A 27,769-nucleotide genomic window follows, 5' to 3' on the forward strand; every position below is an offset into this window, starting at 1 on the left:
GGGGTTCGCGAATCATTTGAGTCAGTTCGGGAGTTCGGAGCGGGATCGCGAATCATTTGAGTCATTTTAGGAGTTCGGAGCGGGTTCGCGAATCATTTGAGTCAGTTTGGGGATCGCAAATCATTTGAATCAGTTCGGGAGTTCGTAGCGGGTTCGCGAATCATTTGAGTCTGTTCGGGAGTTCGTAGCGGGTCCGCGAATCATTTGAGTCAGTTCGGGAGTTCGTAGCGGGATCGCGAATCATTTGAGTCAGTTTGGGGATCGCGAATCATTGGAGTAAGTTTGGGAGTCCGGACCGGGATCGCGAATCATTTGAGTCAGTTCGGGAGTTCGTAGCGGGTTCGCGAATCATTTGAATCGCGAATCATCTTTGTGTACTGTTGATTTTGTGATACTGTTGAACACTCAACTTAAGCACTCTCTGTACTGTCAGGTATTTTGTCTTCTTCTGAGGGTGGATTAAAAATAAATAAATAAATTAAAAAAAAAAAAAAACTAGGATGTGACTATCTGACTTGTTGATTAAATGTAAAATGTGTCAATGTAATTTAAAGTTGAGCTGGAGTGAGTGTCTTTCTCTGCTCTTGGTCTAAGTTCAACCTGAATAAACAAACTACGAAATGGATTAAAAAAAAAAAGTTTTATTCCAAGATAGCATTGTATAGATTGTATAATATGCTGTTATAACAGCACATTATATAATCTATTCCATGCTGTTTTAAAATGAATTTATTACTTTTATTTATTAATAATCTTAATTTATGCAATTTAATAATTAATCTTACTGCACAAATAATAATACCACATCTAAATGAAAATACACCATTACAAATGTAACTTCTGTATTCAAAATCTTCAAAGTTTGTAAGCATTAACTTTAACGTTACCAACATTTTTAAAAGTAAAAGCACAAAATATTTCTTAATATTAGCTACTGCATGTGGCATTTTACAGCTAAAATGTTGAAGTTTAGCTGTTTTAACTACTGTAATCATTAAAAATGTAGCAACCTGAATATCACTTCCTAACATCAAAAAAGATAGAAACATCAGTGAATGAGAAATATAACTCGTGAATGAGAATGATTCATTCATTGAAATAAACAGTGTCAACATACTTCGCGATGTTCTGAGAAGTTCTTAATTATTTGATTGTAGCAGCTATGTTTTAGATAGACTTTATTTTAATAACAAAGACTGGGAAAAAAAAAGAGTCGTGAAGATGAAGGAAGTATCTCACACGGAGTGAATCACTTCTTATAAATATTCACACAAGCAAAGAAAATCTCTTTAAAGTTGTCAGGTTTATTGCTCATGTTCTCAGCTAGTAGGCTTTATTTGACAAACAACATTAACACGTCTAAACACATTAGGTTAGACATGCTTAGGCCAAAACATGAATATGATCATGAAAAGCTAATGGAATAAAAAATACAATTGGTCTCTCTTTTGGCATTGGCAGTCTTACATTTATATATATATAAAAAAATTAAATGCAATTTGTCTTTATGCAGCAAAGGCTTTGGCAGTTCATATATTCCCAGAGCCCAGGATATAAGATATTAAATGTTAAGAGAACAACTGATTCAGTTCATATAAAATGTCTCTTCCTATTATGACTATCTGATTCTAAAAAATAAAAATGATAGGAACAGTCTTTACACTTTTGAGGCAGTCTATTTACAGTAAAGATAAAAGGTTTACATTCTGAATATAGTTGTTTTGTTATGCCCACAGTTCACTGAAACAACAGATTCACGGAAACATTAGCATCACTCTTTTTACAATGTGTTCCAAAATAGATTTTAGATAATACATACAAATGAATTATTAATGTATACCTCTCTTAATTATTCAGCCAAAATTGTAAAGACATAGAAAAATATATCCTGCATAATTGCTTATGCATTTTTTTAAGAGGGTAGGATCGCTTCCAAAAATATTTTCTCAATACAAACTGATGCTTCTTGATTAGTTTGCTTCTTTAGTAAATGCACTTTTTGTTAGTTTGTATTCAAATATGAAAATGAATGTGACAGTGTGTCACAGAGACATGCAGACCTTATCTACTTTAAGTATAAATACAGACACTGAATGTTTTACACACAAAATATAAATGCATATTATAAAAGCAAAGCAGTTATGGTTAATAAAATCCTCCAAGAGAAAGATCTGTAATACAGTCAACCTAAAATTTAACATTGGGCACAAGACTTGAATATTTCAAGTTTTTTCTATTTATAGAAGAGATGGAACTGGTAATGTCGCATCATACACAAATAAACAATCATAAAATATGATAACCATTCAGTTTTAGTTCGGCACAAAGACGTTTCAGAACCTAAATGTAGTGCAGGGCATTATGGGCTCTGACTTGACAAGGCACATTTCCATTCATTTTTGGCTTGCTTGTTCTACGTTTTGCTAGAATGGCAGCTCTTTAGGAAAAGGCACAGATGTTAAAACAGTTTCACAAAGAAGAAAATATGACTTCATTGGTTTTTTAGCTGTATTTGCTCAACATCTACATGATTACAAATAAATCTAATTTTGCTGACATACTTTAAATAAAATATAATTAGTTGACAAGAAAGTGCATACACTGTTTCCCTTCACGAACAGTGCATTTGCTTAAAACAATTTAAAATAAGGCTTTTTCATTCAACAATTTGGATTGATGTACTGTACACATGGTTCATCTAATACAAAAACAACCTATTCTTAGACTCGTAGATTAATCATTAGCAGTGGCGTGAAGTATTTATCCACTTTCCAATTAGAAGTATGTGCAAATGTCTTGTTTTGGGGAATATGACATGAGGTTATTGCCCGAAATACACTAGTCTGAGTGAGTTCATTAATGTGAGTCAAATGGCTATGGAATTAAAAAAAAAAAAACATTAAAAGGAAAGAATTTACTTGACTGCACCTGTCCAATCCAAACTGTTTATGAAGGCTCAAGGCTCTGACAACTTTGACGTATGAGATCAACATTGGATGAGTTTCAAAAGTCAAATAATAGCAGGGAAATTCAATAACGTTTGCACATCAACACGCTGCTGTTCCTGGAGTTGACTGAGATGGATGTTGGGTTAAATGTGGTCCATGATCCAGTTTTTGTCAGGGTGACGCTTGACCGGGCCGAGGCCTCGCTGCTGCTGGTAGACCAGTCTCACGTGTGACGCTGAAGGCAGGGCACTCCAGGGGTCCTGCACGACTCCCGATCAGGGGTTTCTCTATGTCTGACCCCTGCCAGGCACCCCTGTCAGGTCCTTCCTTATGATCTCATTCACTACAGCAACGACAGAAAAGAAGAACGGGTTTAAAAATGAAAGGACTGGCACAGTGGGGTTCAAAAGAAAAGAAAACATACATCATAACATCATACCTCAAAAAATATCTTAAAGGGTTAGTTCACCCAAAAATGAAAATTCTGTCACTGATTACTCACCCTCATGTTTATGCAAACCCATAATGACCTTTGTTCATCTTCGAAACCCATATTACGATATGTTTGATGCATCCCATGAGCTCTCTGACTCTCCATAGACAGCAAGGATACTTTCATGTTCAAGGTCCAGAAACATAACAAGGACATCGGTAAAGTAATCAATGTGACATCAGGGGTTCAAGCGTAATTTTACAAAATACGAGAACACTTTTTATGCACAAAAGCAACAAAAATAACTTTATTCAACAATTTCTTTCCTCTTTTTTTATTTTGCGCACAAAAAGTATTCTCGTAGCTTTGTGTCCTTGCTACGTTTCTGAACCCTTGATCACGTAAGGACACTCGCTGTCTATGGGAGAGTCAGAGAGCTCTCGGGTACCATCAATAATATCTTAATTTCCGAAGATGAACGGAGGCCTTTCAGGTTTGGAACTACATGAGGGTGAGTAATGAATATGAATTATATATTCATCATTATTTATGCATTTAGCAGACGCTTTTATCCAAAGTGACTTACATTGCATTCAAGCTAACAATTTTCTCCTAACGTGTTCCCTGGGATTCGAACCCCCAACCTTGCACTTGCTAACGCAATGCTCTACCACTTGAGCTACAAGAACACTTAAATTAAATACATACTATATTGAAATATATGGTTATATTACTTATTAATTATTTTTAGGGCCGTGTAAAGTCCACGCTAGCTGCTATATGTTTTGCGTTTAGGTGATACTTGAGGCTCGATGTGCTGCGGTGATATGCGAACACTAGTTGGTGCTCAAGTATAATCGGTTCGCCGAAACTCATCCAGTGAGAAACGTTCCGTGGTGCAAAAATAAGTTATTAAAAATGCTGTATTTTTTTTTTCTGTAATTAATTAATCTTAGTTAACGCATTATTTTTTGTGTAATTAATTAATCTCAATTAACGCGTTAAAGTCCCGGCCCTAATTATTTTATAATATAGATAAATGTATAACAATATAGCTAGATTTATTTTTTATATGTATTTTTAAATTAGCATATTTATATACTGAATGTTATCATACAGGTATGCTAATTTAAGTTTATTAAATATGTTTCCATGCATTTAAATTAGCATATATATTTAATTATTTGTAAGTTCTTATAATATATTTGTAATTATACATATTTTTTATTTATACATTTAAATATTAACATACTAAATATATATTTCCAGATAAATATTAAACAATGAGACAAAATGGCAAAGTATCCCAATTTACTGGAATTTTACTTAAATGTAAAAACAGCAGATATTATATGTAGTAGTATAATTATATTAAAATGTGATATATATACACAGAGCTGGGTCGATTAATTCAAAATCGCATGAAAAAAATAGTAGTTAGTATTGTAATCCGTTACAATAAACAATTTAGGTAATATAATCAGACTACTTTTTGAATACTTTTAGATTACTTTTGAATAAGTCATTTGTGTGTGTGTGTGTGTGTCTGTATGTGTGTGTATTAATTTGTCACTTGGTAAAAATAGCTATTGTAGATGTATAATAATTTTCACATGTTGCAGTGCCACTGAACAGGCACTAGGTGGAAGGGAACCATCCGACAGAACAGATTCAGTGAAGCCCTTGCAATGGCCTTTACTTCCTGCAGTTACTCTTTTTACAGGGGGGCATAAATGGAAACTTTTACTGCCTCTTCATTCTAAGAATAGCAGCAGTGCGCGTGGGTCTGTTAACTCAATCACTACACCACCACACACCAACTCTAGTCTAGCCACAACTCTGACATGAACAAAGGTCACAGGTAAGATCGAATCAAATTAATGTGGGAAAACACCTCCAATGCTGTTTGAGTTAAGCATGGAGAAAAATGATGACGAATTCACAGGTTGATGGTACAATTACATTGTAGACCAAGAACATATTGATATTATGATTGGCTGGTACTGTTCAAAAGTACAACGCCAATAGTGATGTTTTATTAAAATGCAATATATTCAAGAATCTGTGATTTGCTCATTCTCTTTACCTTTTATTTAATTGAAAAAGTACAAAGTAAAACGTTTTCATTGACCAATGTGTAAATGTATTTTGTAACACATTCCAAAAAAGAGAACGAGTCAATCATTCGTTCGTTATCTGGCTCGGCTCGGTGTTCATCTTCAGTTCTCTCTTCACATCAGTTCAGTCAGTGTACTGTTTGAGTAAATGAATTACTCCGGGATATTGGTATTGTATATTTGAACTCAGAGGGAGTGTCAGCCACATTAAAAAAGTTAACAGCTTAAGTCATTTGTGGATTAATGCGTATTAGAGACGCGAATCGTTTAAAACGATTCAGTTCGATTTGGTGAACTGCTTCAAAAAGATCCGGTTACATCGAGTGATTCGTTTGCGAACCGGATATCACTACACTGCAGTGAATGTGCTCACAACAGACACGGACTCACAACAGACTCTAATTTCTGCATGTGCTACAATAGATAGTGAATTGGTGGGTTTTTGTTAAATGTGAGCCAAACTCATGACAATTAAAAGAACCAAAGACTTAAACTACTTCAGTCTGTGTGCACTGAATTTATTTAATACACAAGTTTCACAATTTGAGTTGAATTACTGAAATAAATGAACTTTTCCACAACATGGATGCACCTGTAGTTTCTCTTGAGCCATATATATTTGTGACTGACTTATTGATGGCCAGTCTAAATATTTAGCCTAAAATGAATAATGAAGCCCAATAAAGCAAGTTGCATTCTATTATTAGCAATGAATAATGCAATATTATATAGTAGCAAACACGCAACCAGCAAGTGCTCTGTATAGTGCAGCGGTAAATATGCACAGGTTTTGCAAAATGTATGCAAAAGAAAAACCTCAGCCAAGAATTAGATGAAACACTGAAAGATTTTGAAAAACAGCGTTTGTTGTGGTCAAAGCTTGCGTTAGAGGAGAGGGAACTTAATGTTCAACTGATTTCCCTATTTGAAGCTTGGCTTGTGTAAGAAGCACAATGACACAGATATAAAAGTCTAAATTGAAAATAAACACTGTAAAAACAGCATGAAAAGTTTAGACCAGCTCAGACTCAATAAAGGCTAATGAATCATCTTGAATCACTAAACAGCCCTATAAAATAAATAAATACAGATTTTTTATAAACAATACTAAAATGCATTATTCAAGAAATGTGTAATTACTGTTATCAGGCTCAAATTAAAACAGTTTTTTTTCTTTAATAGAATCTATAACAGCGCAATCAAGAAAGCCTTGCGGTTTCAATCATATAATCCTAAGTATGGGAGCTTGACGTGGATGACATCTGTTTTTCCTTCCGAGACTAATGAAGAACAGATGATAGAGGAATAAACTGGTAGCAGTGGGATGCTGAGGTGCTTTATCAGCGAGTAAAAAAAAAAACTGAATACGAGGCACTGCAGCCATCCTACTAACTAACAGCTTAAAAAAAACTCTCAACTGTAGAGAAGCTGGATGTTTTAAGCCAATCATGCTGATGTGGCTTTAAGCACGTCGCTACATGGTTGTTAGGTTGGTTTCTAGGTGGTTCGTAATGATATAAAATACCTTTGAAACATAACACCTATCTTCTAAACAAGCCCCACGATGATGTATGCTTGCTGTCCATATGCACTATACAGGACAGAGGGCTTATAGGGAAAGTAATGAAAGGTTGGCACACACTGATGGGTTTAGAGCTGTAAAGGAAGTGTACAGACTGGGCTGTATAATAGGTGAGTGTCTGGCTGGAGAGACGGCGGCCAATCAGAAAGCTTGTTTACAAACCAACGGTGGAGGGCAAGACAGAGCATAGTAGATGACTCAGTCTCTACTATGTGTGTGTGTGTGTACGCATGCATATACTTAGATATACTTTGGGACAAAAAATTTGAAAGGGTTTCTTTTAAGTGTAGGTTTAGACTGTAGTCACTGCTATTAGCTTTACATAAAGTATGTCTTTCATGTGGACTAGAACTTCATGTGTATGTGGATCAGGTTTTGCTAACATTGTGGGGACCAAATGTCTCAAAAAGTATGTAATGCACTATATTATGGGGACCAGTCGCTATGATGAAAACGGTGTAAAGTATCTTAATGAAATTTTAAAACGCAGGGTAAGGTTTAGGTGATGAAAATTATTTGCTCATTATTAAAACAATAGAAGACAATTGAAAGACCCTTGAAGAATAGAAAAAATAATTATCATATGACAACATGAAATGACAGGAGATCGTGTATTGACTTCAGGTATATGTGTAAGGACCTTAGTCACAGTAGATGCCATATAGAGTATCTAGGTGTTATTTGTTTAATGCAACACTGAAAATTTTTCTTTTTGGAGAAAAAAACTGGTGCAAAATATGGCCAACCCTGACTAAAGTCTACACAGCAGAGCAAGAAATGTGATGTATGTGATGTCCGTGTGAACGGACATACAGTGCATGATCTACAAGTGTGTGTGTACTGGCTAGCGCATACTGTAAGTGTAAAGGACAGGAAGAGTCTACACCACAGCTCTGACTGTTTTCCCTCCAAAACAGACCAGTTTAGAAAGAGCAAAACCCAAACTATCAATATCTGCTTTTCTTTTAACTTTGCCTTCAGTGCCATGTTCAACTCTACAAACTACAGTTGCTGCTAATTTGGAACACCGCTTTTACAGAACAAAGCTACATCTTATCAGGTCCCTGCTTTCACAGCCAGAAATTGAATGGCTTGGCACACACGTGGTCCAAAACTGGATGCAAGTGATCTGAAACTAATGTGCACGGCTTACGTGCTCTATCTAAATTATTCCTGCTGCTCTCTCCAGCTGGAAGAACTTCAACTCTGTTGCCTCAGGCTTCATTTCCAGCCTGGGAAGCCTAAGTCGAGCCAGTTGAGCATTGGAAGATTGGCAAGTGTCGTACCCCGAAAACTCTAGGCCAGTTTGGCTGTTTATATAAAGGGTAACACTTGTTAATGGACAATGAAGAGATGAGCAAAAATCAAAGGTTTACAGTCAAGGAAAACTAGAAAAAGAACATTACTACCTTGCCAAAAAAAGACTAGTTTGGACTAGCATGCATTTCTATGAGAGCCAGGCTGGTAACAGTCTAGTTGGGCAAGCTGGTGGACCACCACTGTTAAGATTAACAAGTCTTGCTGGTTAAGCTTGTAATAGAGCCGTTGGTGATGAAAACTCTAGAAATGACACAAAAGATGTACTTAGCTTCCTTTTCTTGCTATTGAGAAATGCAAAACATGTATGTTCATAATGAAATAGATGAAGGTACAGTTTCTATACAGAGTCCCGACCACAGAAACCCTGATACCCCTTCAAAAGCCACCATCGAAATTCTGAGTGAGATAGATGTATCTGCATGAGTCATATTATATCCGGATGTGTGTGAAGGTCTTGGCAGACATCAAACGGTGATATGTTAGTGGGTGGATCGCTATACCTTGACACCTCTGCAAGCAGAAGCAACAGGGACTTTTTGTGGTCGTCGTCCTTCCGGCTCTCAGTGACCTGGACTTTGTCTGTACTACCAGAATCACTTTTTCAAAGTAAAACTAGAGCCACCAGGCTTCTTAACTAGCTTAACCTACTAGTTTAGACTGGTTTATAATTAGGCCAGCCAGGTTTACTATAAAGACCATGCTGAATCCACTAAGCTAAAGTGACTTGTTGCAGGGTCAGTCCCACTGTTGCAACTCAAGATTAACAGCCTTGTTCATGAGTAGAATGACAAAAACAGCTGCCTCGCACCTTGTGAGATTCAGCATTTCCAACTATTTTGGGTTGGAGTGGTAAAGTGGTAATTTCCTAGTTACCAGCCTTGGGCTTTAGTCACTTTACCGCTTCACAAATTCTGTGTGGCCACTGTTATTCCCTGAGGTGTTTACAAATCTCAGCAGTTTCTGTCTTCCTTTAAGGGGCCTTAATGAGGAAATTCACTTACACCTTTATGGGTTTACCAGAGTGGTGTTAAACTCTAATGGGGCTACCAGAAATATTTGTACTTAAAATTTGGTGGGGGGTCTACAAGGATTCATTAGAAAGGTTCTAAAACAGCATCTTGTTATGAAAACATCAAAGGTTTAAAGTCCCGGGAATCTCATAGTAACTCTCTATTGACGTGTCTACAGTTGCAGCGTTGCTGTTTACTCAGGGAAACCCTATTAGAGTATGCAGAAGAAATTCCATCTTTGGCTCCTGGACCCATCCGCTTCAGTTTTTCCATCCAACATGGCCCTTTCCCTTTCCTGCGAATTCCCACCCATCACTATCTTGTTCAGATCAGGCTGCCTTTCTGGATAAGTGCAGCAGCTGCAAATAGGAGTTCTATCCTTCAGATTGGCAAGAGTGCGACCTGTGGAAAAAAAGCTAATCCTCTCGTGGGTTCCCCCCGCAATATTGGGGGCGCGGGGCCAAGGGGAAGCCTTGGCCAAGTATAACAAACAAAAAGGCTTTCCCCAGTTCTCCAAGGCAGCCCATTCCACTGTTTGACAATGGGTTGCCATGGCACTTGTTTTGCAAATCATAACACTGTCAACATGTCCAAGACGTTTTGGAGCTGTGTACTTTTCTTTTCTTTCTTTATTTGTGAGGTTGAAAAAGCAACCATTTCCTTGTCAGGAACCCCCTGCATAAGACATAATGTACCACAAGAACCTCTGAATTCCCAAATTGCCTCAGAAAAGTGACACAGGAATCTTAAGTCTTCCCTTGCCAGTATTCTGCCACATCGTGGTTTGGCCATTTTCAAAGTCATTATATCTTGCCCATGATTTTTTTGACACAATTGAAAAACAAAACAGAGGGTGTGTGTAAGGTAACGTGCAGCCATATCCATCCAATTCATTCTAGCTAATTCATTCCCATTTCATTCTTACTGAGTAATGGAAAGTATATACCCCAAAGCAAGTGGTACAAAATAGATCTTTCATTCATTCCACTTTATATAATACACATTATTGCTAGCGTCTCACTGTCCTTAAAACATATGAGTGAGAAAATGAAAAATGAAATGTTAAGACAACAAGAGATGGACTTGATAAGCACTCTTCATACTATTGTCTAAAAGCAGACAGGGACATTTCTAATGGTGCATTAGCATGCTGTCTGTCAAAGAATGTGACAGAATGGCTCCTGATAATGCATTCCTATGACCACATATTTTTACGGACATTTGAAACTATGTGTCTCTTCATGCACTGATGCTTCTGAGACACTGTGTAGATTGACACACTATGTAAGAATCAGTTTCTAACATTTCCCAACCAGCCTACAAGCATTAGAAGAGCTGCTGATCAACCTGTAGCTACTCACCATCATCAAGGTAGGCCTGGTCCAAGTTCTCCTGCTTGACTGTGACTCGTCCAGGAACGCTGGTTCTTTGTTCTTCCGTCGAGGAACATCTCTGGGGCTCTACTTGGACGGGAGGTGACCTGTCTTTGGCCACCCTCTGGAGGAAGGGCTGTTGTTGGATGACTGTGGGGTAATTCTGAGGATGCTGAGATGCATGGGCTGGTGCTGGTGAACGGTTTTCCCCTGTGGCTTGAGGACTGTGCTGATTGTAGCTCTCACAATAAATGATGTGCTGATGTTCTGGGGGTGGTGGCACGGGAGGATCTCCTCCTCTGAGCAGGTGGTGGTTGGTGGGAGAGAACTGTATGATTGAGGGATGATGGTTGGAAGGATGCTGACCAGCCAGGTGAGTGGACTGGGCTGGGGAACCCGTGTGGACCAGAACTGATCGATGGGAGTCCGGGATCATGGCAGCACTCGTCTGAGAGTAAATAGGACTACTTGACAAGCTCTTTCCAGGACGGGAGTACATTATGGCTGGGCTCTGCTGCTGAAATCGGTGGTCTGGAGGGGAGACACACAGGCGGGCCTGCTGACAGGGGACAAGGCCAGGCACCAGGCTGCTCTCTGGGGTGATGACCCCTCGAGGGTTATAGTACTGCTGGGGAGACACCCCCAGCATCTGCGACATGGAATAACCCATCCGACCAGTTTCATATTCATCCACGGGCTCTGTCTTAATAGACGGAACTGGGAAAGTATAAAGAGAAAATAACTATAGAGTATTCAAAGTGTACTTTGAATCAGTTCTGAACCTGAACTTAAAGGTATAGTTCACCCAAAGTGAAAATTAGGTCATGAATTACCCACCCTCACGTCAATCCAAACCTATAAGGCCTTCGTTCATCATCAGACCAAAAATTAAGATATTTCTGATGAAATCTGAGAGCTTTCAGACCCTGCATAGACAGCAACACAAATTAAACGTTTTATGGCTCAGAAAGGTAGTAAGGACATCACTAAAATAGTCCATGTGACATCAGTGATGTACCTGTAATGTTATGAAGCTACGAGAATACTACGTACACAAAAGAAAACTAAAATAACGACTTATTCAACAATTTCTTCTTTTCCGGGCCAGTCTCCACTGCCATTCACGAAAGTACCACAATGAATGCGTGTGCAATCCTGTTTGTTTTAACAATGTCCTTACTACCTTTCTGGGCCATAAAACATTTCAGTTGTGTTGCTGTCTTAAATTTTTGGTTGAACTATCCTTTTAACATTCATATCATTCATATTATTGATTAATAATAATAATATTGATAGTTCATCGTCTAGCTGACTACGTCTTGTATTATTATTATTATTTTTATTTTTTCTAAAATCCTGTCAAATGTGCACAAACTACTAGCTACTACTAAATATTGTAGAAACATAATTTTCTGTAAAGTTGCTTTGTAACGATTTATTTTGTAAAAAGCGCTATACAAATAAACTTGAATTGAATTGAATTGAATATCATGGTAAAATGTAAATATTATTCAATATACCAAATGCAAACTGAGGTACAATAAATAATACCCCTAACCGCTTTAAAGGTACAAGAGTAAAAAGACTCTGCGCACCTGGTAGAGGCGTGTAGGTAAAATGTTGTGGTTGACTGCGCTTCCGTTTCCCATTTATTACATAAAAGTTGACTTTGGCAGGATTGCAAATGGATGGGTCTCTATATGGAGGAACTTCAATGAACAGCATGCTCTGTGAATAAGAGAATTGTTTTAATTGGCGCATCTACAGTGTAGACAGTATACAAGAAGAGCACTGAATATGGACCTTCAGAAAGTACAGTTATATATGTAATATAGGCGTTGGACTTACTGCCTGACTTTTGTCTTTGTCAACTGTGGCTTCCAATTCCCAGATTTGCTGTCCATCTGGAAATAGAAAGATTGTTGATAGTTCATATCTATCTATCTATCTGAGACAAACAGTTTAGCATCTCACATGCTTTGATTCAAAGTTCTTTAGTTGTTTGGGAAAATCCATGATTACAATACTTTGACCTTTCTCATTAGCAAACATTGCTTCTTCCCCTTAAGTTCTTAATGACTCAACTCAGCTTTGACAGGTAAAGTGGGTGATGAGTTGTGGGTACATCTGTCACATCCATAGATCATAAGTATCTTACATAATTCCTCGCCTACAGACTGTTTCCCATACTATGGAGATTGCATGTGGGGCAAGTCAGTTACATTTCTACCCACAGTTCAACCCCACACCCATTCCTGAGACATTAATGCTGACCTCACTACACACGCTCAGATTGGCAAAGTCTTCAAACTCAGTTCTCAGTACGAACACAAACCTTTCTCATTAACTTTATGTAAGACCAAATGGTCTCCACTGTGCATCCCTAATCCCAAGAGTAAAAGAGTAGGCTAATTACATAATAGCTCACATTGCATTCGGTCTTGAGTGTTTGAATTTATACACAAATTTCTACCCATTTCTTTAGACATCACTACTGACCTAATGACAGCCAAAAAACACTACATGCTCAAATGTACAAAGTTTGCAATCAAAAGTAAAAGATCTCAGAGACTTATACCCTATCGAAAGTCAGAGATCTCAGTATGAACTCAAAGCACTCTCATCAACCTTATATGTGACCAATTGATCTTAGTTTTGAATTCCTTATCCCAAGGATCTTTTTCAAAAGGAATTACATAACAGCACACGTTGCATTCCGTCTTCCATGCTTGAATTTTTACACTAAATCCAAAAACCATAGTAACAGAAAGTAAACAACATTCACAAGAAAAAAAAAAAAAAAAAAAATTAAACCAGAACAGAAAATAGCATTCCTACCGAATTAGTCACTAAACCGGGAACGATTTTGCTCCGTATCACAGCAGCATGTGGGAAACCCCTCGTTGGGCTGCAAATGAGAGACGTGTGGCTCAAATGAGTCAGCACTAGAGAGGGGGATTCCACTAGCAGTGCCAGGACAACGTCTTAAAACTGCTTTATGTTCAAACTGCTCCATTTCACCCTTGACAGGTGATGAGTGCTTTGTCCTTGGCCATTCTGTTTGTTTGCAGTTTGTTCCAAAGCTCCTTGTTCAGGATCCCATGGGTTCGTTTTATTACATTTTCTTATAATTAGCCATAGAAGCTATAGGAGTGGAAGCCCAGCTCGGCGTACAAAGCGAAATCGGCAAGAGCCAACAAAATTCCAGCCAAAGACTGCTGTCTTTCGTTTCAGAGGGATTTCAGAGTCATAATTGTTCAGAATGCTCTGTCAAGATGTGAATCTTTTCCCAACAAAAGCAATACTCACTTCTATTTTTCTTTTTCACTTTTTGAGTAGAAATGCAAATGGAAATCACATACAATGGTGTCAAAAAGTCAAAAAGTATTTGGACTGTTTTTGTTGTTAAAACTCTTAAAATTGAATGTACAAATGTCACTGCATTATATAACAAAACATCAAAGCAGGGGGCATCTGAAAATAAATATTGTATATATTTTTAATGATTAATATTTTTCATTTTAAATATATATATTTTTTGTAATTCAAAACCTAACATTCTTCTTTTAAAGCAATGTTCTGCTAGAAAAGGTGTGCTTGTGCTACCTTTTTGTTTTGACATTTTGTCATCCAATCCAAAGTTTAAGTGTATAATTTCTGCGGCACTGGCATTGTAAAATATTAGCTATATAATTAAAAATAACTGTTTTATTTTTAATAAATAAAAATATATTATAATAAGCCATAATCAGCACCAACCATTATATCAAAGGCAAAAATACAACATTATAGTTAACTACATTATAATAAAAATATATAAAATGTAAAATAATACAATTCATTATAAATATATAAAATTAACTTATAGTATTACAAAGCTACGTAAAATATTTAAGTTAAATATTGAATAGAAACAAAAACAACTAATTTTAAATAAAAATTTAATTTTAATTTAATGAAATAATATATTTTAATATTTAAAAAAATATATATCAACACCAACTGCTAAAAATTATAAAATAAAAATAATAAAAATAATTATTATATAAAATGTAAAATAATACAATATATTATTATACAAATATATTTAATTAATTTCACAATGTTACAAAGCTATGTAAAATCTTTCACTTTAGTTTTTAAAATGAATTAATTATAAAACCTAGAATCTTTTAATGTAAAACTGTCGCTGTGTCATGCTCTTCGGGTATATTAAAATAAACAGAGGATCTTGAATTATCTGACTATTCTTACCCTCCTGTCAATTATACATATGACCTTTAAGTGTTTAAATACTTTGTGAGCAAACTGTTTATTTAGAAAAAAAAATGTATGTGTTAGTTACAGAAAGAGAGAGGGGCTAACCCTTGAAAATCAACATCAAAAAGTTACCTAAAAGAGCACTTGATGAGTCACAGCTCTTTTCTGGCAGACTAAACACATTGGCTTCTACCAGTCGACTACACTTAAAAGATCAATAAACAGAACTTTTCATTCTATCAAAACAAACAAAAAGCAGACGACACATTGCGGACATCAATAAAACAGAATGTAAACAGCAGTAGTGAAGCAAATGTGAACACAATGGGGAAAAGAAAACAAAAACAACGGGAACGGGAACTTTGAAGGTTGAAGGAGCACTTTCTAATCACACAGCTGTGACTGGATTTTATTTGCAAGCAAAACTGTCGGGTGCCACCTGTCTGAGGCTAAAAAAGCAGCTTCAATAAGAGCAAGTAGTCATAGCACACACACACATACACACACACACACACACACAGACACACACAGACACAATCCATCTGCTGTTTAGCATGCATGAAAGAGCACAGTGTGGGGGAGTGCCATAACAATGACACCTGCATGCAAAGGCTCTGCCACCAACACCACAACAACATCTAAACACACGTTTAACACACTAAATGCACTTCTTATGAGACCTTCTAGTCTTTAAGGAAACTAAACTCTTCAAGATCTGATTAAAATCTATACAGAATGGCATTTGCAACACATTTTAATTCCATAATGTGATGCATTTCCCCAATACTGTAGTGGAAATCACTGTACAGACTGGGCAAAGAAAATGTATAGAAGCTAAATGGAAACTAATTAGAGGTAGAGTAAGGTAATATTACAACAATTAAGCCATTTTTTTCTTTGTACTGATAAAATGTTCACAGTAATACCAGGATCTGAAGTTGTTCTGTTATTGATAGATATTAATGGATAAACAAGTTGGGAAATGGTAAATGGTTAACATTAAAATTGTTGGGATGAAGGAAGGAAAGACAATACAGGTGAAAAAAATTTATTCCATTAAATTGATTTATCTTTTTTTCTTTCTTTTTTTTTGCATATGTAAATATCGTGTTTAAACATGCAATTAAATTATCTAATTAAATATGTACTAATTTGCATACACTTCCAGAACTGAAATCTGGACACTACTTCAAAATTCATGTTTCATTTTGTCGACATATTAGAGTGTAAGGTTTTTACATTAAACATTATGTTTTGTAATAAAAATACAGACACAAATAGACAAAGTGCAAGGAAAAAAAAAACTTTAAAAAGTGTATTTTAGATGTATTTGTTCCACTAGTCTGAAGCAACGTGTTATGTACGTAAAGCCAGATCGCCAATAATGCATGAAAGAAATAGATATGCTATTGTTTTTGAATGCATGGTCTAAAGATATGCTACTTGCTTCTAGAAATTCTAGAAAGCAGTTTATTGGACAAAAAAATTATATTAAATCATGTCCTGAGTAGATGATGATGTCATCATTACTTTAAGATGCTTGTACCTGCTAAAAGTTTATTTTGTCAACTTAAGAGTGCACTAGCATATTGAAGGCCTCAAAACTAAAAACAAAAAAACTCCCATTTTAAATGAACTAAATGCAACTTTAACTTTTTTCCAGACTGAAAAAAGACTGGAAAAACAGGTAAACCCATCTGATAACGACAGTGAAACTGGAACCTGGTAAGAATCGACGTAGACCAGCCGCTGCAGTGTTTGTACATAAAGCTGACACTGTATTCAGGTCAGAAATCTAAAACTTCATGCAAATGCGAATGAAACAGATTAGAAAAGGTCACGAATTCAAATGAAAGCCTAATGGTCTTTTGCAGTCCGTTGTCATTCATAAAGTTAAAGTTGTGTGTGTCTGCAAAGATGTTTTAGCAGCTGTTAAGTGCGAGTATTTATTAAAACAATGATCATGAATATAGAAACAGAATGACAAAACAACCATTTCCCATTACACTGTTTGTGCACTATGAATAATGTCTGATCGGCTAAGCCAGACAACACACACGAGCAACTCTACACGTTTGTCACTGAACACAAAGGCGACACACACTTCAACAGAAGCGCCACCCGCACACTGAAACAACAACAAAGAAAGGACAATGACGCTTGCCTCTTATCTGCGAAATAATGTAAATTGTTGATGGGTAAATTGTCAGCGTAGTTTGCTTCTCAGTGTGAGTCACAGAAAACAAACACAAAGCACAAAAACAGGAGCCTTATAAAAGCAATAGTGGAAATGACAAAAATAAATAGAAAAAGAAAAGTAAATGGCGAGACCTGTTATTAAAAACCTACTGAAATCTAAAAATTTTGGTTCGCTTTGAGGTCATCTGTATAAGTGTACTCCTAAACATTGACAAAATCCATTTTTAGCAGATTTTGAGACTATAGTTTTTATGAATATTTAGAGCTAGTTTTCATTAAAAATGTTAGTAATTTCGTTGTTTTTGTGCTTTTTAGTTTTTTTACACATCTATAAAGTTATTATTACAAAACAAAATCAATTTTTAGCAGATTTTGAGATACTACTATAGTTTTTATGAATATTTAGAACTAGTTTTCTTAAAAATGTTATTTCATTGTTTTTGTCCTTTTTTTACACGTCTATAAAGTTATTACAAAACAACACTCACTTAAAGCAGATTTTATGACGCTTCGATAGTTTTTGTGAATATTTAGAATTAGTTTTCATTAAAAATGTTAGTAATTTCGTTGTTTTTGTGCTTTTTATTTTTTTTTACACATCTATAAAGTTCTATAAAGTTTTTATTACAAAACAAAATTCACTTTTAGCAGATTTTGAGATACTACTATAGTTTTTATGAATACTTAGGATTCATTTTTATTAAAATTTCATTGTTTTTGTCCTTTTTAGTTTTAAAGTAACACGTCTGTAAAGCAGTGTTAATTTCGTTGACTAAATATTTTCGTCATTATTTTCGTCACGAATATATTTTTGCGGACGAAAACGAAACTAAAACTAAAAATGAAGGCACTGATGGAGACTAAAACTATGACTAAATTGATTGACATTATCGTCAACGAATAAAGGACGAGACGAAAATAGACTGTGACGAAAATCAAATCTGCAGACGGGAGAGATGCGAGGAATCAACAAAAGAACCGGCAAAACGGAACAGGAGAGACTGCATGAGAGAAGAGAACCAATCCGAGCCTGACTTATTGAGACGTGAAGCGAAGGTTTTCAGTTTTTGACTGAGCTCCCGGGAAGTCGGCATTCGAAGAGGTGATGTCTAAAAGAGCGACAAAATGTCCACAGCTCACTTCACGTTTGACGACGAACAAAACAAAACAAAGTGTTAAGCACGCGGAGCGCTCATTCGTGGCAAGAACACAACCAATTTGAAAAGACATTTACAGACGAGCCACCCGGACATTTTCTCAAATGTAATTTCACAACGATGTTCTTTTGTTTATTGAGCTAAGCAAAATTGGAAGACTGCTGTGCGTAGATGTAGCATTAAATATTACGAACTGAAAAGTACTGTAAAATAGCCCCTTCTTCAAGTTAGATGAGAGCACAATACTAATACGTAATATTATGATACATACATTTGATTAATACTAATGTTTAGTATATTTTATAATGTTCTACTTGTTGACAATATCACAAATATTTCTATATTAGTCATGTGAAACATGAATGTTCACATCCTATCATTATACATACAAATCTAGCAATATTGTAGTATTTAAAACATACAATATTGCTAGACAAATGAATACCTTATGAAATCTTGTAACTTTTTTTATCCACCCAACTTATTAAATATTTACTTTAAATGTATGCACTTATTGTTCAGCTCAGCTGTAAGCTTTAAGGTCCTGGACCTAACTTTATTTTTCTTTTATTGATGGTCAATTGGCAGCTAGTTATTGTTTACATTATCATGACAGTGTTTGTTGCTGCATAAAAGCTTTTGAATCTAAATAAAGACACAGTTGTGTTGAAATAAAGTTGAATTTGTGTTTTATATATTTTGGTTAAGTTTGTTTCCTATACCAGCTGTAAAAAATTGTCTAGTAAATCTGTCATTGATTTTAGTCTTATTTTAGTCGACTAAAATACCAAGCAATTTTAGTCGACTAAAATACCAAGCAATTTTAGTCGACTAAAATAAGACTAAAATTAAAACAAATCAGATGACTAAAACTTGACTAAAACTAAAAAGAATTATAGTCAAAAGACTAAGACTAAAACTAAATTAAATTTTCGTGTCAAAATTAACACTGCTGTAAAGTTTTTATTACTTTTTATTTCAGTTTTAGTTTTTGTTATTTTAGTACATCCAGTTATCAAACTAAAATGAGAAATGCTGCTTAGCTAGCTGAAATAATCTTTTTATACTTCTAATTAATTTCTTTTATGGTTTTAATTTGAATTTTACAATTTAGTTTTAGTTAATTACAATAATCCTGATAAACACTCATTAAAATGTACACAAGAAAGTTTTGGTTCAATAAAATGTCCATCTGTGTTTATTTTCTAACCTTATTTCTTTTCCCAACAACGTATTGGCTGCAATGAAGTTGACAGGAGTTGAATTAAGTGGCTTCAGTGCTTATGTTTACAGTACAAAGCGTCACGTGTTGTTTTCGCTGTGAAGTAAACTAAAGGAAATATGTATCTTGTTTGTTTATTCAATTTAGTGGCTGAAAGTGTAGTATACTCCCAGCTCTCTCAGACACTTTTTTTTTTTACTACAATTAAAATAAAAATCAATTAATAAAAATAACAAAAATAAACAGAAACAGCAGAAATAGTTAAAGTACTCAGGCACCATTAATTAAATTGAGTAAGCCATATGCATGATGATTAGCAAAATCAAGTAACAAACCACACACATCCAGTATGTCCAGCCCCGACTTCCTGTTTCAATGCATATTATGTAAACACAGACGGCACAATTGCAATAAACTATTTCTTGTGGTGATTATATCTCAAAATCTGCTCAGAAAAAGTGGGCCGAAATGTTTTTTTAAGCACTCACCATGAGTCTTCTCCATGAAGATCACCTTTGAATCTGAGCTGAAGTTCTGGCCGATGAGAATCATCTGTTGGCCTCCGAGAACCGAACAGGCGTCCATGTCCTGCTTCTCTACCATGGGCAGCTCGTGGGCAGACCTCTGGGCTGTAGAGCCAAACAGGGAGCAAACAGAGACAGTTCAGATGTTTGGTTTTAATTAAACGTCACAGGTTTGAACCCTAGTAAGAGACTTACTGAGACCTCCAGAGACCTCCACAACTTATCAATTTTGCAAATCAAACATAAAACTAATATATAATGACACTTAATCAAATCAAATAAAATGTATTTTAAAAAATTTGACATTTATGGGTGAAAAATATCAGTAACTTATGCAATATATCAGTAATAATATTACTAATCACTAATAAATGTTACACAAAAAGACACTTAATATCTTGTTTATGATATTTAAATTGATAAAGGAAAAAGTTTAGAAATGTATTGAAATTTATATATATATACACTGTATATGTATATTAGTGCTGTCAAACGATTAATTGTGATTAATCGCATCCAAAATAAACATTTTTGTTTACATAATATATGTATGTGTGCTGTGTATATTTATTATGTATGTATAAATATATACAAATGCATGTTTGTTTTAGAAAAATATGTTGTTTTTATATTAAATATATTTATATTATAAATTATATGAATGTAAATATAGACTTGTAAATACATGTAAATATTAAAAAAATATATAATGTATGTGTGTTTTTATATATACATAATAGATATACACAGACCACACACATATGTGACCCTGGACCTTAAGTCTTAAGTCGCTGGGGTATATTTTTAGAAATAGCCAAAAAAAAAACTTTGTTTGGTTCAAAATTATAATTTTTCTTTTATGCCAAAAATCATTAGAACATATATTTTGAAAAACTGACACTTTTAAGACTGTTTTTGTGGTCCAGGGTCATATATATTTGGCAAACAAAAATGTTTATTTTGGATGCGATTAATCAAGAGTCATTGTTTGACAGCACTAGTGTGTGTAGTTATTGCTTGGGATGGATTGATATTGAATGATACAATTTGATACAATGATACAAAAACGTATGCAGTGCAAAAGGTTGTGAGTTCTATTCCCAGGGAATACACATACTGGTAAAAAAATATATATATAGCCTGAATGCACTGTAAGTCGCTTTGGATAAAAGCGTCTGCTAAATGCATTAATGTAAATGTAATACAAGCATTAACACTAATAATCTTAAACTATGAATTTATGTATGCAAGTAATTCAACAGATCAGAAAGCAATCATAATTTAGCTCAGGAAATTAATGTTTTATTTATTTTGTATTGAAATATGAAAAATGAGATGAAATTAATTTGCTTCAGCCAAATTAACATTATGCCATTGTAACCAAACAGAGAGGATGTATCCGGCTTATTAAACGCCTTCTGTATTTACTTTAGGCTGAAGGAGCATTCAATCCTGTTTTACATGGTGATAAAGTCCTTGTGATATTAAGGGCATACAATGGGGAAACTTATCAGTGATTTAATATCCGCCACAGCTTCTGTGATTAAGACAAACACAAGTGACCTTTGGACAGATGTGCGACGTGCTGTAATCTGAATTAATGAAGCATGTGAAGCTCAACTCGTCAATAATACAGCATGTTATCTGAGAACCGGCCGAGATACGTCTGCGATATCTCTGTGTCTGACACAACAGATTTAACTTCCTATTAGAGAAACAGGGGGTTGGGGAGCTGTAATTTATCAGGCTCGTTTAAAATTCATTCCTCTTTTGCACAGTTTACCTTGGTTCGCATCAAACGAAACCCAACTGAGGAGGAAGCAGAGCAACATGGCTGCAGAATTTCATGCAACTCAAAACCACCTGATATCTGATAAGAGCATGACAAATATTCACACAAGGTGTTCGAATACTTGACCCAAAACAGATATTACAACATCCTGCCGATAAACCTGTCAGGTCCTTCAAAGCTGAAGCCACATCAGCTTTGATTTCATTCTGATTTCACCTCTCTGTTGATTAATTTCACTCACAGCATTCGATGGGATGCGAAGCAACTTGCAGAGACACATGTTGGCCTCCTTGCTGGGGAATATGAACACGGAAAACCAGTCGAACGCGAGTGTTTTTCCGTCCGATGTCGGTCTCTCCTTTTCGCAGCTCGATGTCAGCATTGCGAAGCTTAAGAATCCCAGCGCAATCGATTCTGAGAAGCATTGAGAAGCATCATGTTACTATGCTTATTTAAAACCAGAAACTGCAGTAGGAGGAGAAATAATCAACATCATCAAGGTTTACTCACATTGCTTTCATGTTATTCTTTGGCTCAAGAGGAATCTCCAGGACTTTGGTGCAGCTGATGATCTTCTCGTAGCTGGTGGTGGTGACGGTTTTGCCGGTAATGCGATGGACCTGATAGAAAGCATGAGGCTTCAGGATGCGCTCGTCTGCTGTGCCAATGAAGATCTGCAATCCCAGTGGCTCCTTGCCTCGGTATCCACGTAACTGCACACAGAAAAGCGCAAAAAGAGATATCTATTAGCATGGTACAATGTTAAACTCTAAGACTAAAACTGTTCAAAAGTTGGGGTTGGTAAGATTTAGCAATTTCTTCTCATCAAAGCTGCATTTAATTGATCAAAAATACAACCAAAATCTAAAATATTATTACAATTTAAAACAGCTTATTTTTATTTAGATATATATAAAAATGCAATTTATTCCTGTGATGCAATGCTGAATTTTCAGCATCATTGCTCCAGTCTTCATTCTGATATGCTGCTTTTCTGCTAATAAAACATTTCTGATTATTATCAATGTTGGAAACTCTTGTGCAGCTTCAAATTTCTGTAGAAACCATGACATATTTTTGCCAGGATGCTTTGATGAATAAATAAAAAAATCAGCAATTATTCGAAACAGAAATCTAATCTTTTGTAACATTATAAATGGCTTTAATGTCACAGCTGATCAATTTATTTTCATTAAATACATCCTTAATTTCCTTAATTTAATGCTTCCCTGCATTAATATATATATATATATATATATATATATATATATATATAAAATGTATAAAATACTAAACATATTTTAAAATGTAAAATATAAATATCTAAAAATATATATGTAAAATTTATAATATTTGTCATGCTTGTTGATGTTATGACCTATTGTCAAACTTATCAAAAAAAAAAAAATTTTTTTTTCTGGATCTGGATTTAATATATCTGGATTTAATATTTATTATTCAGTACTTACCAGTGAAATATCTGCACATAAATGCCCCAAAAATGATAAAACAGCATAGAAGAAATGCTATCATAGCAACTGAACATCACCAGTATCTCAGATGCACACACGCAAAATGCTTTTTTAGCAGCTCTTTTATCGAAAGTCTGTTCTCCTGGTTGGGAAGCAGAGACCTGCTGGAAACATTAGCATTTCCAGAAACCTTGAACTCGAGCCAGAAGGGCGTGTGCCATCTGCAAACATCTTAAACTCTGTAGAAAACCCATTAGTCACTCGTGGAAGATAGATTTCAAATTCAAACCAAAATCTGAATGAGTTTGGTGCGGCAGTTGGGAAATCATACAGTAGCTGAGTGCAAAAATTGGGTTTATGCATAGCAGACGAATTTGACACTGCACAAATGCATCCTGGTTTGTTGTCTGAATTCCCTCACTGAAGGTTAATAATTCAGAAGAGCTTTCAAATCCAGACCGACACGGAGGCAAATGGGTCACATTTTCATATGCAAAACATGGCAAGCGCAATGAGAAAAACAACTCCAGCCTTGTCATTTGTTGTAGATGAGCAAGATATGGTGCACAACAAAACAGGCATTATCTAGCTACATTATAACTATACGTATTTCATGGCTGGAGATTTTGGAGGCTCTAATTTAAAGAGGAATTTAAGGGCTTTGTGCAGGAAAAAGACCAGTTTTAATATAATATAAGGCTGAAAAAAAACTGCCTAATCATTTAAAGAGCATGGACAAGGCCATTCAAACTACTTGTAATAAACTAATTGCAGGGAGAATCCCTACAATTAAAGATAAATGCATTGCTCAAGGGCACTTTGATGATTTCTGCAAACACAAACTTAGCATTTACTTGGTATGGAACATACAAGCTCTCTAAATGGTAATGCATGTCCTTAAAAAAAATCCCAACCTTGCTTTTCTTTGACGTATTTATTTCCCTGATAAAATTAATTGAAAAAAATAAAAAATGACCATAAAAATAATGTATATAAAATAAAGAAAACCAAATGCAATGAAATTTAAACTATAATGAAATAAAATAAAAATAACTGTAAAAACAAATTAGCAAAATAAACAAAAATAAATAATGCAAATAAAAACAATTTAAAAGTAATAAAAGAAATGTATTTTTTTTAAAATACTGTAATTTATAAAGTAACAAAAAAAAAATTAAATAAAAACAAATATATTTTTAAAACGGCAATTAAATAAATGTAATTAATAAAATAAAGAGTAATGCAAATAAAAATTAATATGTGAATATTATTCTGTATGTATATATTTTATATTTATTTTATTTAAAAAACCTATTAATAAATAAATAAATTATGTGTGTGTGTGTGTGTGTGTTTGTGTGTGTGTGTGTGTGTGTATGTATATACACACACACACACACATTTACTAAAAAAAAAAAAACTGTTGACATTTCCTATTCAAATAGGCCGTTTTGGTCATGACATATTACAGATCTTGTGTTTTGTTAAATAACTAACAGTCTTCAGTTTGTGTCAAAACCACACATGACAGATTATATGACAAATTAAAATCTAAGACACTTTCAAAATGACAACATTTCAGCTGCTTCCTTCCAAGCAACTGATGCAAAAGCCGACCTTCGTTAGTGTCCTTTTGTGAATATACTGAAAATATTCAAATAAGCATGACATGACTGCACAAGCAGAGCCATATGAATACTGAAAGAAGATGACACGAAATGCAAGTAACAAATTAGACGTGCACTCTTAGAAAAAAGTGTCTAGATCGGAAGGAAGCATGCAGAAACCACAGAGCATGAAGATGCAGCTAAATTTACTCTAGAGTTCAAAAGCACACTGAGAGGGGCATGTGTCAACACTTCAGCTCATATCTGGTGAACAAAACCATTTGGACAACTGCTCCTCCTAAAGTGCAGTGAAATTAAATGGAAAGCATATTGACATGTTTGCTCAAGTCTTCTGCTTCTCAGACGTTTCTCTTAAGAAAAAGCACTCGATAATGTCTCTTCTAGAGCATCTCAAACTGTGCCCAGGTTTGTCAACATACTAAAGTCTGCAGTCAAAAATCAGATGAATGCAAACATTTTGGGGTACATATTTTATATTAGTATATTATTCTAAATATAAAAATAAATGTTAAAAAATAAATAAGAAATATATATATTATTAATATTTTGTAGTGTTTTTGTAATATTTTAAATCTATTTTGACAGCAGAATTCTATAAATACTGTCATTCTGCAGGAAACATCTAAATGTGTCTCTTTAAGGTGCAGGTGAGTGAGTAAACACAGCCGTTTCCATGGGCCATCTGAGAACCTGGTTGCCATGGGTGCGGGCGATCGGTGAGTCAGAGGTGAGGTCGGAAAAGTAAAGTAGAGGAAGGAGCGGTCCCGAGGAACTCCTGCCACGTGATTGGCCAGCGCCGTGCTGCACTGACCACAGCCAGCGCCAGGGAATGGAAAACATGAAACATTTTGGCTATGCCGAGGCAGTCTGCAATCTTTAGCGGAGCACTGACATCGGAAGGATGCTGGCCGCTCCGCTAACAAGACCAATAAAGATGGTTTACACTGAGAGAGCAAAAAGCAACAAGAGGCCTTTCATATAAACTGTTACCCGAGCAACTTCAAACTTTAAGTGGTAAACAAACTGAGCAATATCATGTGTCTTCAGAATACATCTGCCACTACTGCGTCTGTAAAAGCTCGAGGTAAACACAACTTCCTGAACAGAGTTAAGCAACCTAAACGCAAATCAGTAAAGCAGTAAAACCCTCTGTAAAATTTAAAAAAGGAAGAAAAATAATACAATCATTAGAAATATTATAATAAAATACCAAATATGTTTAATAATATATATATATATATATATATAAAATAAAAAAAATAAAAAAAGATGCTCAGGACAGTTGACGGGCCACTGCTGCGCATCGTCACAAAAGCTCATCTTTTTCACGTGTTCTTAAGCCGTACCGCTTGTCGATTTAAACATTAAAGCATCCAAAAACTAGACGCGGAAAAGCTGAACAGAGTAATGTTAGCTGGTTACTCGCGTGCTGTGTTCGGTGCGCAAGGGAGAGATCGAGAGCCGCGTATCACGACAGCGACACTGAACCGAGCTCTCTTCTGCGCAGTTCTCCTCGATGTCCCTCCTGCACCTGAACGAACAAATACAAATCCCAGTTTGAAGAAACAAAAAGATGTGAAAGAGCCCAATTCAGTACTCGTGGTGTTCAGGGCTCATGCAGAGAAAGGCATCTCAAAACACTTGAACATCTTTTGTGCCGACAAATACATACAAAATATGTCAAAATATCCACCTTGGAAATTATGCTCGAAAAAACTGTCAGTTATTTCTTAAGTGAAAGTAAACAGTTGAGGGAAAAAAAGGGATGTGTATTATATTGGATGTGTTCATCGTCTCTTAAAGTGACCGCGCCTAATTTAGCTACTGGCTGCTGTAATGTTAATCCAAGAAAATGAAAATCACTCACTGCTCTTGACTGAATTACTTTGTAGTTTTAACAGTCAAACCAAAAATTATTCAGACACTAGATATATTTTTTTTAAATATATCAAAACTGTAATAATGTGATAAATGTTGAAGGTGTCTGAATAAATGTAGGTTTGATTGTATATTTCATTTTTACATTGAAGACTATCCAGTGCTATTATTTGGTTTCTGTACCTTGACACCTACAAACTTGAAAAAAAAAAACGTAAACATTGTGTAAATAGCACAAATAAATAAAAATAAACTAACATACAAATTAAACAAGTTCAAACAGGTCCCACTGGTACAACCTTCACCGGGTCCCACCTGACCCCAGCTACGGCCCTGCTCACGCCTGTTTCACACATACTCCATCTGCAGTGTGTATGCAGTCCGTGTGTAACGTATGTGGTGCAGCACGGACTCAATGTGCTTTCAAACAGGATCCGTTTGCAGTTCGCTACTCGGTACGTAAACGATCACTGCACTGCTGCAGACGCAACGCTCCTGGAACGCAACTGGAATACGTTAACACGGGTGCGTAAAAAAAAAATATATATATATATATATATATATATATATATATATATATATATATATATATATATACACACATATACATTTAAACAAATAAACACAATAATATAATAAAAGAAAAAGGAATAATAAAAGTATATTTTAAAAAGTATATTTACGTATAAGTATTTTATATATATATATATATATATATATATATATATATATATATATATATATTTATTATATATATATATATATATATATTTTTTTTTTTTTTTGAAATATTTTTGTAAATATAAAAATTATACAAATAAAAAATTATATGTAAAAATACATAAAATGAAATA

At 35.0% G+C, this 27,769-nt stretch overlaps 1 protein-coding gene across 2 annotated transcripts in view; it reads right to left on the minus strand.

Annotated features, from left to right (window-relative positions):
* Nucleotides 1-1,284: 1,284 nt before the first annotated feature.
* LOC128011787 (nuclear factor of activated T-cells, cytoplasmic 2-like) overlaps nucleotides 1,285-27,769 on the minus strand; it is a 36,974-nt gene continuing 10,489 nt past the window's right edge. For both annotated transcript variants that reach the window (XM_052594506.1, XM_052594505.1), the window contains exons 4-10: nucleotides 22,448-22,650; nucleotides 22,179-22,351; nucleotides 20,110-20,250; nucleotides 12,632-12,687; nucleotides 12,379-12,511; nucleotides 10,772-11,500; nucleotides 1,285-3,291 (exon numbers count right to left, since the gene is read on the minus strand). In XM_052594506.1, coding sequence (XP_052450466.1) covers nucleotides 3,236-3,291; nucleotides 10,772-11,500; nucleotides 12,379-12,511; nucleotides 12,632-12,687; nucleotides 20,110-20,250; nucleotides 22,179-22,351; nucleotides 22,448-22,650 — 1,491 coding nt within the window. In that variant the 3' untranslated portion in view covers nucleotides 1,285-3,235. The remainder of the gene's footprint in view (nucleotides 3,292-10,771; nucleotides 11,501-12,378; nucleotides 12,512-12,631; nucleotides 12,688-20,109; nucleotides 20,251-22,178; nucleotides 22,352-22,447; nucleotides 22,651-27,769) is intronic.

The sequence above is a fragment of the Carassius gibelio genome, chromosome B23 (genome assembly GCF_023724105.1).
Source record: "Carassius gibelio isolate Cgi1373 ecotype wild population from Czech Republic chromosome B23, carGib1.2-hapl.c, whole genome shotgun sequence".
Classification (NCBI taxonomy): domain Eukaryota; kingdom Metazoa; phylum Chordata; class Actinopteri; order Cypriniformes; family Cyprinidae; genus Carassius; species Carassius gibelio.